The sequence below is a fragment of the Anabrus simplex genome, chromosome 1 (assembly GCF_040414725.1).
Source record: "Anabrus simplex isolate iqAnaSimp1 chromosome 1, ASM4041472v1, whole genome shotgun sequence".
In the NCBI taxonomy this organism is placed as follows: Eukaryota; Metazoa; Arthropoda; class Insecta; order Orthoptera; family Tettigoniidae; genus Anabrus; species Anabrus simplex.
In genome coordinates this window covers 137,455,531-137,470,362 of record NC_090265.1, presented here as the reverse complement: position 1 = coordinate 137,470,362, position 14,832 = coordinate 137,455,531, and the positions used below count along the sequence as shown (strand labels likewise).

The 14,832-nt window shown below is 37.4% G+C and overlaps 1 protein-coding gene across 1 annotated transcript in view; it reads right to left on the bottom strand.

The window, feature by feature from the left end:
• The window catches only part of Nup160 (nuclear pore complex protein Nup160), a 358,544-nt gene that overhangs the window by 294,985 nt on the left and 48,727 nt on the right, over positions 1 to 14,832 (bottom strand). The window contains exons 5-6 of the mRNA XM_068225252.1: positions 10,108 to 10,294; positions 3,771 to 3,967 (exon numbers count right to left, since the gene is read on the bottom strand). Coding sequence (XP_068081353.1) covers positions 3,771 to 3,967; positions 10,108 to 10,294 — 384 coding nt within the window. The remainder of the gene's footprint in view (positions 1 to 3,770; positions 3,968 to 10,107; positions 10,295 to 14,832) is intronic.

The window sequence follows — 14,832 nt, the reverse complement described above, 5'->3', positions numbered from 1 at the left end:
CACAAAACTGCTTCTCGGTATCACGCTGTTGAGACGAGTGGAATACCCTTTGTATATAATGAAGGTCATAGACCTCACCCTAACCAAACCGCTCAACCCGGTCTCCCAGGTAGAGACAGAAACAATCCGCAAAATCCCGTCCCAGCAGTGAGCTAATTACCTGTGGTAATCGCTCACTTGTCTTTGTTCAGATATTAGAACATCAACCTCCTTTCTCTTACACAAGCGTCAGTTTACAGTAATCGTATCCCAGTTCCCATTCCAGTATGCCTAAGGAAAAGTCTTCTACTAGTGTTAAGTTACGAAGCTTTGTTAAGGAATTTGGAGAAGAATATTTCTGTACAGACGGTTTAGTTCTATTCTGCAAGTTGTGTGAAGTGAAAGTCCTGGCTGAAAAACGTTGTAATGTACAACAACATTGTAACACAACAAAACACAGCAGCAATGTCAAACGACAACATGTCGATAAGAAGAGGCAGCAACTGATATTCGATAAGGCTGTTACATCTTCAGCGATGGACAGATGTTCAAATTTGTAAAGGTACTTTGTGAGATGATGGTGTCTGCAAACATTCCTCTAAACAAGGCGAACAATCCCCATTTCAAGAATTTCCTGGAGAAATACACTAAAAATCTGTTCCTACAGAATCAACACTGCGAAAAAACTATCGCGTTGCTATGAAGATACTAATACTACACAGTGTAGCAGACAATAAGATTTGGATATCTATTGATGAGACGACGGACACTGCATGTAGATATATAGGGAATGTAATTATTGGAACACTTCGTGCTGATAACCCTGGGGATATTTTTCTACTAACCTCAGAAGTTTTAGAAAGAGCAAATCACTCAACAATTGGAATTCTTATTTCTAATGCACTAAAAATTTTGCAGAAGGATGGAATTAAGCGGGAAAACATCCTTCTTTTTGTTACTGATGCTGCTCCGTACATGGTGAAAGATGCTGAAGGCCTCAAGCTGTTTTATCCAAGAATGATTCACGTCACTTGCCTTGCGCATGCTCTGCATAGGTGGCAGAAGAAAATCGTGGAAATTTTCCTGAAGTCGGTAAATTAATATCTAATGTCAAAAAAGTTGTTTTTGAGGCACCACTGTTGGTTGCGACTTTCAAGGAGTTAACTCCTTTGACACCACTCCCTCCAGAGCCTGTTCTTACTATGTGGGGGACGTGGCTCGATGCTGCCGCGTATTATTGTGAAAACTACTCCACGATCAAAAAAATTGTTAACATCTTCAACAAAGATGATGCCTTTTCTATCAAGATTGCGCAGGAATTGTTTTCCAACAGTTTGTCAGAAAGTCTGGTATATATTAAGTCGAACTTTGGAATTTTATCGAGTGCAATTACTCGTTTAGAATCAGCTGGCTTAGAAATTCATGTGAGAAGTGTTGAACTTTCAGTACAATGATCACATGGAATAGTTGGCGACAGTGTAAAACGGAAACTTTAAAATGTGTTTAATTGAAATGATGGTTTTCACCGTGTGTGCAAGATAAATGATGTTCTTAGAAGAGAAGGTACCAGTACGCTTCAAGATGAGTGCATACTCAACAGCAGTGATTTAATATGACTTAAATATGCACCAATAACGTCTTGTGACGTAGAAAGGAGCTTCTCTTCTTACAATAATGTAAGTGATAATCAGAGATCTTTCACGCCTGAGGCTTTGAAGATGAATCTTGTCATACACTTCAATTCCACCTGCGGAGAAGAATGAAAAAGGTATGTGAATTTGCACTATAGGCTCTGACGCCCTACCATAATGTATTCAAAGACATCCACTTAACTCGTTCCTTGGTGCTCAATTTAAACTTTAACGCATTTGAATAATGTTAATGAAATCCGGGCTTAAACGTTCCAAAATATGTATATATATTTAAATAGATTGATTTCTAGTTTTCTCGTATTTCAAACCACCAATGCAGGGTGCAAACATGTTTTAACTTTCAAAATGTTGTGTGATCATCTTAGCAAACTTAGTATTCTATAGGTATGTATTCACAAAAGTTTGATAAGTGAATCAAGGATAATAGACTGCGAATAATTACTGCACATGTACATTCAGAAAACTAATATTAAAGTAAGAATAAATAATTTAGTTAACAACAGGAATTGCCGTTTCGATTTATAATTTATTTTAAAAGGGCCATTTTTTATTAATCATTTTCGGGTCATATTTAGTAATTTTTACGTCATATTTCGTCACTTTTGAGGTCATATTTAGTCATTTTTGAGGTCATATTTGCTTGCTTATTTGGGCTATCTTTAGGTCTTAAAGATCCGAGCCCTACTTATTATAGTAACTTTTTAGAAGACAGAATACAGTACATACATTTGTTAAACAAGAAACATACCTCCGTTAACACCATTGGAAAAAATCCATTAGCCTCTTCTGTTTTTTACTGTTAACTTTCTTTTCTTCTACATACAAGGGCTGATCAACAAAGACTGAAATTGATTTTTTGCTGTAGCTTCCATGATAATTTCCTATCTGTAACATAAATATTAGAAAAGAGTAGGTTTTTATATATAATGTCTGTAGGCGGCAGCACTCTCGTATCGGTAGGTTGGTAGTAATGCTTTATTCTGTAGACACTACGTGCATTTTGCATACCAGACAATGGAGGTGACCAGCATGGAGTTCCCCCTCACACTACTGTTACAACAGCATACTACACGTCAGTATTGGCTACAGTGAGGAAGCACATTGCAAAGAAGTGACCAGAGCTTTTCGGACTGGGTGGTAACTTCTTCAGACAATGCACAGCATCGCGTCGCAAATCAAGTCATGCAGTTCCTGGCTCGATTCAACATTACCTGTGTACTGCATCCACCTTAGAACCCTGATCTTGAACCCTGTGATTTTTTAAAATTCCCATCACTAAAGGCAAAGCTTAAGGGCAATCAATTTGAGAACTCTGAAGCAGTGCTCCAGAAAAGTGGGGCAATTATCAAGGACCTGACAAAAAATGGTCTGCAGCATGTGTTCAAGGACTGGCAGACACACTATAAAAAGTGCTTTGAAGTAAGAGAGGACTACTTTGAAAAAGATCATGTAAATACTGAAATAGATAAAATAAACATCTGTGAAAAAATTCAGTCTCAGTCTTTGTTGATCAGCCCTCATACTTTTCAAAAACATTTATTGCTGTGAAAAACAGTTATTTATATTTGATTGACTCTGTATGTAGGTTCAAAGAAAAGCCACTGCATTTAACGTCTAGTCTGCTGACGGTACAGAAGGTAGCTCCAACTCCTCCTGTTGGGAATCTCAATCTTCTTCTTCTTACTCACCAATAGCATTGACAGTATGCACAGGAGCCTCGCACCTGAGAAATAGCGAGGCTTCGTCGATTTTCTGATTACTAGCAGTTTTAGTTTCTTGGTTCGTGTTGTATTAGCTCCCAGCATCACTGTAACCCTTTATTTACTTGTTAACTGTTCCTTACAAACCACAAGCTAATGTTTTACAAAATTGGAGTTACAGAATATTTTTTGCTTCATGGGAGGAAATGTTTGCTTTGAGAAATAGAGAAATTCATGCAATCGAATTTCGAGTAATAGAGAAATAAATGCACGTGAAGAATAGGACAAAAAGGATATTAAAGTTACTTCGACATACTGAAAATTTGAGTAATGGGGGCTCGAAATATTGGGGTTCGACTGTAACTACCCAGCAAAATATAAAGAATGACTTTTGAAAACATATTTTAGAGCATAGTGCAGTTTTTACGTCATATCTTACCTCCTTCAGTGGCATAACGGCCAGATTCACCCCCTGTGCTGTGTGGCAGGTCAAGACTGCAAATGCAAGTGACTCTGCCACAGGCCCACATAGCCAAGCATCCATCACGGTAGAGGGAGAAAAGATAACTTTCCAACCCAATGCTATGTAGCACTAAACTCACTGCCTCTTGAGATGACAAGCCCCGACCACCACCCCTGAAAAAAAAAAAAAAAAAAAGATAATCAAGTAGCAAAGTAGTTTTTTTAAAAAAGTAGAAAAAAGTTAATATCATAACAATAAAATGTCTTTGTTGTGTCCTCCTTGATGTGAAGGTCTGGGCAGCTGACTGGGCAGCAAATGAGGTTGGAAATTACCACGACTTTTGACCATATGATTTTAGCCTTGGTATCTACAGTTCTATATGGGATAAGAATCTCAGAGAAATAGGACTATTTCAAAAAACAAATACATAGATAAGATTTGATTTACAGTGAGAAGCTAGTGACTGAATATGAAAAACAAATCTCAAAAGCAGTGACCAAAAAGTCATAAAACTCACCGTACAAGGCATTATTTCCTCATAGTAAGTGAAGAAAATGTCAAATTTCCCACAAGTTTGTCCCATTTCTCAACGCATAAACAACTCTGTAATCCTGTGCAGATTGATTCTAAAAGAGTTAAGAAGCTAAAAACAATCAGCAGTATTATGTTAACTCATACAAAAAGGTATTAATCCTGCACAACAGGCAAGACTGGTCAAAGAAAAAAGCCAGGAAGAGAAAAGGACTAAACATTAGCTTGTCCAGCTTGAAACATCTAAGATGATGGCAGTGAGTGAAGATGTGGAGTTTCACCCTGGCATTTGGTGTATTCACGTTCAGCGTAGTTTCTCTCTACATTCGTCCTTCAAGATTTGATTTACAGTGAGAAGCTAGTGACTGAATATGAAAAAAAAAAAAAAAAAAATCTCAAAAGCAGAACCAAAGTCATTAAACTTTATTTGTTGTTTTTAACATGACATTTCATTCTTAAGGTCTGCATGCAACTAAATGCTACAATGATAAATTTATGTGATGCGAGAGCCTGGAGCTTTGAGCGCTCATTTACCCGCATTCAGTACATTTCGGAGTCCTGAAGCAAGTGAAGGCATTGACCAATTTAAAAGATTCTGGTCTCACTTTGTTCGCAAATAAACAGGCTAAAAATATCAGTGATATCAGAGCTAATACAAGTATAAATTGTGTATAAGTGACTATGAACACAGAAAATTTACAAAAAAATGTTCGAAACATCAGCAATTTGAACAATTCCGATCCCTCATTTGGAGTACCATTAAAAAGCTTTCAGACCGGGAGGATGGTACCACAATGGTTGTCCTACAATCCTAAGTTACGCAGGATCGAAAACGATAGTGTTTCTTAACTTGTTTCATATTGATTTCTGAATAGAAAGTCACTGGAAAAAAAAATCCCTTTTTCTACTTATTTTGCACTGCACTGACACAAACAGATCTTTTGGCAATGATGCGAGAGGAGAGTGCTAGAACTAGGAAGAAAGCAACCGTAGCCTTAATTGAGGTACAGAATCTTCCATCTGACATACCAGTGCAAGTGTGCAGGGTCTCACATAAAAAACCCAGACCGAGTGCAGGATGTTTGTACTCTGTGCTATGGCAGCTGCAGTATAGGAGGTGTGCACATAGTTTTTGACCTTGCAAGCATCAGTCAATGGTCAATCTCAGCTGTTAACATGGTGAGCCATGAAGATAAAATCAATTAATTGATTTTTATTTATTTTATACTGACATGACAAATGCTCATTATAATCCCATTAGTCTCTTACTGTAGTTATCATCAACCACTCTTAAATAAAATTGTATTGAAATGACCATCTAAACGTCTCTTTCAAGCAAAGAATTGCGCCAGGCGAAGGACATGAATACCCAACGAGACAGTCCCCCATCTGTCTCCACCAATATTTCATTCCATTCCTTTGCGTATCCTTCCTAGCTTACTGTAAATTCACACTTGCTGCTCCTGTTATTCCTTATTCAGAGTGTAGGAAATATGTCATCCAACAATCACAGGCCATGATAAAAGGATAAGGACAACCCTCTAATTTGCCATGTTCATCCACAGTCAACAGAGGGGAAAGCAAGGAAAAGTAATTTTCCAACCATAATTTATCAGCTCAATTTCAGTTAATTTTGAACAATGGTGTGGGTAAAGGAAGTACTGTATTCGACCAAAAATTTGAAATTCAGTTTTTGATGAATCTTGACATTTCATGACCTAAATTGCCAAAATATGAGGCAGGTAGTGTTGACAAAGAGCGGAATGCATTTAGAACAATACTTAATTGTGCTATTGAGGTATGTGGTAAAACAAAAGGTAAAAAAGTAAAAAAGAAATAAGTTGGTGGAATGACAGAGTAAAGCATACAATTAAAGAAACATAGCAAAGAAAAACAAAGATGTTGAGGGACATAATGATTGAAGTGAAAAGTCAGCAGGAGCAATCATGATTAAGGCAGCTGGAATCCCTGGAATACAGTGGCTACCTCAAACACTGGGAGTTATATGGAAAGAGAACAAGTTGCCAGATGCCTGGAAAAAAGGCATTACCGTATAATACCATTGTTTAAAAACGTAAAAGGAAGTGTACCAATTATAGAAGCATCACTTTTGTCACATTGCTTTAAGATAATGGAGAAGATGACAGAACAGAGACTGAGAGAAATAACGGAAGATCAATTTGAAGAGGATGATGATGATGATGCTTGTTGTTTAAAGGGGCCTAACATCGAAGGTCTTCGGCCCCTAATGGTATGAGATGGACAACATGAGATGATATATTAAAAAGTATCCGCTGACTACAGTTTAAAATAAATGATGATGAAAAATGATAATGAGATTAATACAATGAGTGGATCTAATTCACAATGGCTTATTTTCTAACAAAAGAATAGAAAATAGAGGCGATAATGGAATAAGGCATTTCCTGGACATTCAGATATATATACACACACACATAGATGGTTATGGACATTGTCTGGTCCAGCGGACGTGTCCTTGCAAAGCGCTAAGGCGCTGCGGAGTTTCCACTCCGTAAAGGGCACGTTGTAGTCCACTGGAGCTTGAGTGGCAAAACTAAGGTGATGACGTTCTGCCTCCCGCTTCAAGGTGAGGAAATCACGATGGTAATTCCCGGAGCCAGATACATCTGCGAAATGACTAGCTACGTAGTTAGCAATCGAGACTGGTTCAGTGACGATACTGCCTGCAATGGAAATTTCCGGTACAGAAAATGAACCTTGGATACCCGAAATATGTCGAAGTTTAGTCCACGCCTGAGATGGAGTATGTGATGTCATAGATGACACATATCTCTCCCGCAAAGCTTTCTTACTTTGGCGAATAAGAACTTGCGCCTTAGCACGGAGTTTTTTAAATGTTACCAAATTGACCAGAGTAGGCTGCCGACGATAACGTTTATGAGCGCGACAGCGTTCTTTCATAGCTGTTGCAATTTCAGCGTTCCACCATGGAACGAGTCTTTGTCGAGGAGTCCCTGAGAAGGAGGGGATGGACTCCTCAGCAGCAGCAAGAATAACTTGGGTGATGTAAGTTATTTGCTCGCCGACGGTCCGTCTGGTATCGCCGTTAAAGACAGCTATGATGTGTACTTTGGCCAATCAGCATGTTTAAGAATCCATTGAGGAGGAGCCTCGGTGGATTTTTGTTTCAACAAAGTAAGGATGACGGGAATTTGAAGAGGAACAACATGAATTTAGAAGAAATAGAGAAACCACAGATCCAGTTTTTTTCACTTAGGCAGCTAATGGAAAAATTTTGGGGAAAAGGGAAGGACTTGATAATAGTGTTTTTGGATTTGGAAAAAGCGTACGACAGGGTGGAGATAGAAAAAATATGGGAATGTTTAGAAAAACATAACATCCTAGAAGCACTAATTAAAAAGGTTCAGATGTTATATGATGGTTGTGAAAGTAGTATGCAAGCAAGAGATGGAAGATCTCAGTGGTTTAAAACAAGAAGAGGTGTCCAACAAGAGAGTTCTCTTTCCCCATTGCTCTTAATTTCACTCATGGATACTACAAGGGCTGATTTTTTTTTTCAAGTTCCGATAGGCCATACATAATAGATGTCTTGATATAACAAGATGATTTTGTTACCAAAAGATTTGTACATTCTTACTTATTTTTCTGCATAGTCACCATGAAGGCTGAGGCATTTGTCACAACGAGAGACCAGCGTTCCTATAGCCTCTGCAAAGAAGTTGCTGCCAGTCTATGCTAGATGAGAAAGTCTACTGCGAGACCCTACATCGCCTCCGGAGAGCTATACAAACAAATGAAGAGGCATGCTCGCATCTGGCGTGGTTTTGATCCATGACAAAGCACAACCGCTTAGTGCCTACGTGACAAAAGAACTTCTCCAAAAGTTCAAGTGGGAAGGCTTTGACCACCCATGTTACAGTCCTGACCTAGGACAGTGTGACTATCACCTCTTTCGAGAAATGAAGGCGTGGTTAGGTGTACAACACTTCGCTACTAACGAAGAGCTTCAAGACGCTGTAAGGACCTACCTGAGCTCACTGGTGGCAGAGTCCTTTGCAGAGGGTATAGGAAAGCTGGTCTCTCGTTATGATAAATTCCTCAACCTTCATGGTGACTACGTAGAAAAATAAGTAAGAATGTGCAAATCTTTTGGTAATACAATCATCTTGTTATCTCAATACGGCTATTATTTATGGCCTATCGGAACTTGAAAAAAAAAAAAAATCAGCCCTTGTAGTATCCATTAGTGAAATTAAGAGCAATGGAGAAAGAGAACTCTCTTGTTGGACACCTCTTCTTGTTTTAAACCACTGAGATCTTCCATCTCTTACTTGCACACTACTTTCACAACCATCATATAACATCTGAACACTTTTAATTAACGCTTCTAGGATGTTATGTTTTTTTTCTATCTCCACCCTGTCATACACTTTTTCCAAATCCAAAAACACTATCAAGTCCTTCCCTATTCCCCAAAATTTTTCCATTAGCTACATAAGTGAAAAAAACTGGATCTGTGGTTTCTCTATTTCTTCTAAATTCATGTTGTTCCTCTTCAAATTCCCATCATCCTTACTTTGTTGAAACAAAAATCCACCGAGGCTCCTCCTCAATGGATTCTTAAACATGCTGATTGGCCAAAGTACACATCACTAGCTGTCTTTAACAACGATACCAGGCGGACCGTCAGCAAGGAAATAACGTACATCACCCAAGTTATTCTTGCTGCTGCTGAGGAGTCCATTCCCTCCTTCTCAGGGTCTCCCCGACGAAGACTCGTTCCATGGTGGAACACTGAAATTGCAGCAGCTATCAAAGAACACCGCCATGCTTATAAACGTTATCATAGGCAGCCTACTATGGTTGCCCAGAAAGAGAGAAAGCAAAGGCCTTCTCACTCCTCCTCACCATTTCATTACCAGTTGAAAGAAGGCTGATAAGTTCTTTTCCAGCCATTTAGAGAGAAGCCTTCACACTGAACCTGTTTGGAAGTAGTTTCTTCTCCCTCTGTGATTATGAAAATCTTTTGTGCTCTTGAAAGAAAACTGGAAGAAGACAAACTTCTCAGCCTGCCTTTCTGATAAAGCAGAAATGAGCTTGCTGGGGACTGAGAAGAAACTGATTTAGAAAAACTGGGTTCGAAGACGAGAAAACCAATCTACTTGAAGACTGCAGTGTATGTGGAGATTGCCCTTGTTCTTTTGTGTTTTCTTCCTATTTCTGCCTTTCCCCAGTGATCTGTCACTGTGTTTGTTCTGTTTTTTGTTCCTTTCTATATATGACCTGATTTTCACTTGTTCCTTTCTGTTACTTGCTATTGTTTTAAGTTACACATACACATCTTATGGCAACGATGGGATAAGGAAGTGCTTGGAATGTGGAGGAGGCAACCATTGTCTTAATTAAGGTACAGCCCCAAATTTGCCTGGTGTGAAAATGGGAAACCATAGAAAATCATCTTTAAGCCAGCTGATATTGGGGTTTGAACTAACCATTTCCCAAATGCAAGCTCACAGCTGTGTGATCCAAACCATGTAGCCAAGTCACTCCATTACTTGTCCAATATGTTAGTTGGGAAGCAGCCACAAAATAATCACTTTTCAGTCCCATCAGGCTTATTTATACAGGTATACAATACAACATACATCACAAGAAATGGCTGAACTGACTGCCTTGTTTTAGGGGGCAACAGAAAGAATAAGCTCATCAAGGTGTGTATGATCATTATAAACAAAGAATCAGGAATAAAGTCAATACATTCTTAATATTAATAACTTACATTAATGCACTGGTAATGCCAGAGAGGAAACGTGGCACGTAACTATCTTGTTTCACCATCTTCTCTGTCACCACACCCTTATCACTCATACACAATAGAAGGATTCCACCATTAGCATAGGCTAATGCAAAAAGACTGTCTTCTTCTTCTGTAAGGAGTGATGCTGATATATGAGGGAGAGTAGCATCTGAAACAAAATTTGAAGCATGAAGAAAGCACCATTATAATGAATTGTTAAGAATAACATATAGGAACAATCATCTCTCATGAAGATCACAAATGATTTATAGTGTTTGGGCAGTAGTCTGTAGACTGATTTAATGCAGCTGTCCATGCCACCCCACCCAACGCTAACTTCTTCGTCTCTATATAAGTATTGTACCCTACACTTAATCTAATCTGGTCGTCATATTTATATCTTGACCCCTATATTTGCCTCAAAAACAAAATGAACAAGTCCTGGGTGTCTCAAGTCCGATTTTGCCAAATCACTCACCAACACAAATCAAAATCTCTTTATTTATGACCTTATCTACCAACAATACCTTCAAAATTCTTCAGTAATACCATGTTTTCAATGCTCTCCTTTCTGCACCAATTACTGTCTTACGTTTCACTTCCACACAGTGCCACAAAAGTCGTCAGAAATATCTTTCTGATATGCATGTCCATGTCTGAGGTGAACAAATTCCTTTTCATAAGAAGGCCTTCCTTGTTTTTATGTGCTCTTAACTTTTGCCATCATTGGTTTCTCCACTACTCAAAACTATTCATCTATTTTTCTTTAACTTCATTTTTCAATATATCATTGGACTTCATTCCACAGCATTCCATTACTTTTGGTTTAGACGTATACATTTCCATAGTGTGCTTCTACAAAACTCTCCCCATAACAGTAAGCAATTTCTCCATGTATTCTGCAGATTCAGATAAAATACCAATATCTGCAAATCTTAGGGTTTTGATTTCTTCTCTTTGAACTGAGATTCCTATTCCAAGTTCTCTTATTTCCTTCACCTTCTGCTTCACAAAAACAATAAAAAGGAGGAAGGCATAAGCTATAACCTTTATTCAGAGTTGTAGTTCTTTCATATCTCTCAAATCTGATCACTGCAGTTTGATTTTTGTGCAGATTGTAGATAACCCTTCTCTACAAGGTCCCAAAGAGCTCCATCAAATCAATGTCACCAAACACATTTTCCTGATCTACAAGTACCATTTATGACGACTTGTCCTTCTTTATTCAGTCTTCTAAGATAAACCTAAAGCCATATTGTTTCATGTGTCCATACATTTGTTTTGAAGCCAAACTGAATCTCACACCCAACTCAGGTAATAATAATAATAATAATAATAATAATAATAATAATAATAATAATCATCATCATCATCATCATCAACTTCCCGCATGAACGGGTTCCCAAAATGACAAAGTAATACATTACATGCATATATATTTTAAGAAAGAAAACATATGTTTATATCATGAAATCCTAGTCCATATACATGAGTTCAGAGTATGGTCAGAAATCCTCGAATTGCAGCAATGACAATTTTACAGATGCTTTTCATAGGTAGCTGAAACTCTTTCCAGAATTTTATAAAGAAGTCTGAGATGGTAACATGTTTCAACAACCATCAATCCGATAAGTTTGATATTATCAAGCTAATACTTCTGTTTATAGAAATGCATTGTCGGCAGATAGATGTTCTTTTTCTCAAGATGTACTTCCTCCAGCTGCTCTGTATGGGGCTTGAATCGCACAGTGGGATCAATAATGAATCATTCCTTGTTATTTCTGTAGGCTATCAAGTCAATTTACCAAGTTCTGCCAGTCAAAGATATATTACAGACTATTACTTTTCTTTTTCTTTCAGAGTTGTTCTGTAACCAAATTACATTAAAATTTTACACACTTTAAATACAGTACTGTACTAATGATGCAGCAGTTTTCACACTTGTCTTATGTTTGCAGATAAAAAAATTACTTACAGAATCATATAGTACTTCTTATTTATCTTACATACTAAATTGAATAACTTAGCTGTGTTGACTTCTGCCAAGATAGCCAGCAATTCTCAGGGTATATTATCTATTTCTAGATCCTTGTTCCAAAACAGGTCCCTCACTGCTCCATTTTTTCTTTTCCTAGTGGTAATGTCATACTAACACACCGAAGGTTTGCGGGAAGGTAAGGATGGGAAAGGTCTAGGATTGGGAGGAAGCAGTCATAGACTTCATATGATGTCAGTATTAGGCATCTCATCCCATCAGCATTCATAGCCTCCCCTCTTTCCAGGTTATTTCCATCTCCTTTTTCCTCTTTACACAGTTGCTTTACACAGTCGTGAACCTTCTTCTTTGTATTTTTTTTTTTTTCTTTTTGTTTAATTCTCTCATAACAGTATCTACCTTTCCTACAATTATACCATCTTCAACATCATTACAATTTCCTTTCAGTCATTTTTCTTCAGCTACCTTACACTTCTCCATTGCATCATTCTTTAGTCATCTGAGTTCCCTTTTGCCCTCTTCATCTATCACATCCTTGTACTTCCGATGTTCACCAATCAGGATTAAAATCTCAGAGCTGTCTACCTATTTCTAATAAATTTTAACTTCCTACCTATATTTCTATATTTTCATCAGGAGTCCTAATGATCTTATCTTTTTGGACTGTCCACTTTCATCTATTGTGTTGCTTTCATTCTCTTCATCTATTCCTTGTGCATTATATTCCTTTCCTTCACTTCATTATCGGGGGACAAAAAAGAGCTTCCCCAAAGAATGTATTAATAGGTTTCATTTGGGCTTTCCCCAGTTTTACAGTATCATTAGACACCTACTATGGGATGAGAACGTCCCACAAAGAACAAAAATAACCTTGTACAAGTCACATTTCATTCCCATCCTTACATATTCTCTGGAAACCTGCAAACTAATATCAAAGGATTGTAGTAGGATTATAGGATTGAAGCCTGTGAAATGAAATTTCTTAGAACAGCCCTCCAAAAGACATGACTTGATCACATGAAAAATGATGAGATTCAATCTAACCTACGTCTAAATGAATCGATGGAGGGCAATTGTGGTATACCAGTTAATCCATTTAATACAAGAGTATCACCAATGAAAAGGGCCAGTGCACATATAGTAACATTTCATATATAAGGCATATCATAAGCCAAGGTAAAAATTCTCAAACAAGTCTCTATGACCAGAAATGAGACATCCTGTGTACCCAAGAGACAGACAGGGACACCAGTCTTCCTCACCCCAGAAGGCCTCACACACAGTATGAGAGTTCAATATTTTTCAAATCTGAAATTCATGTTCTATCATCTCATGTCAGCAAACAAAACGATATAAAGAATATCACCATAGAGCTTGATGTAGCCACAAAGACGCACACAAAATGCTGTCAAATGTGTACACTATTTTATTTACAAATTATATGTACATATTCTACACACACGCACTAATGAACCGCCATCTTGACAAACATTTGACTGCTACAGTAACATGTCAACAGAATCACAACACGAGTTCACGACTTCCGCACAAGTCTCATTATAACAACTCAACTCCACCCTCAAAAGCTTACCTCTTTATATACATTGCCTGGCCAGGTTTCTAGAATATGACACAACCTGTTTTCTCGTAATTTCGAGAGTCTCCAATAGCCTATTTACAATGTAGGAAGTTTCTACACATTTCCAGTTGCACATTGCATTGTTCTGGACTTATTACAGTGTGTTGCACAACACTGCCTTGGATTATGTATCATATATACAAGTAATAATAAATGATATACTATTAATTATGTGTTCTTACTCATGTTAATATATATACAGCAGATGTTTCATGACATAACCTCACAAATAATACTATCATGATTATACCAACTAAAGTCCGGATATAACTACGAAAATAATAATAATAATAATAATAATAATAATAATAATAATAATAATAATAATAATAATAATAATAATAATAATAATAATAATAATAATAATAATAATAATAATAATAATAGTTACCTCTACTACAGTGGTAACACCAAAACAAGGCACAAACACAGTTAAAAGGGGAAGGTAAGAGCACGATATCAGAAATCACTACACACTCGGAAAAACATTAGCTAGCATTACGCGAATCTCCAACAAAAACATGTACGTAAATATCAGTAGGGCCAACTAGTGAACAACAAACCGGGAAGATGAAAAGGGCTGGGAACCTACCAAAGGCATGGACATGGCTTAGATAGCGGATTCCGAAATAAATCGCCGTGATCCTTAGATTTGAAAAATACTATTTACAAAATAATTTTACAAATAGCCTACATTCCAAATACAATTCCAAGTTATGAGCTATAAGTTCAGTGATATACATAGCTTATTTCGTAGCAGTGTAAATTTGAATTTCAAATCAACTATACATCTAGTTACCAATACAGTTGTACAATGCAATTTACAGTGATGTGAAAAAGGTTATCCAAAATCTAGCGTACCTAAAGTGATACAGAACTACCAGAGGCAAACCCCAAGGGAAATAATGTTAAACTACAATCTACGTATTTTAGTGAAACAAGAAATGGGAATGCCTCCGAAACGAACAGGTAAGGCCAACTGAAAAACTAAGGCGTCATAAGTAACTAATTTGGTGAATCTAGGCGAGGTTAGGGCAGACTCCTGTATGAAAAGCAAATCGGAACATTACGG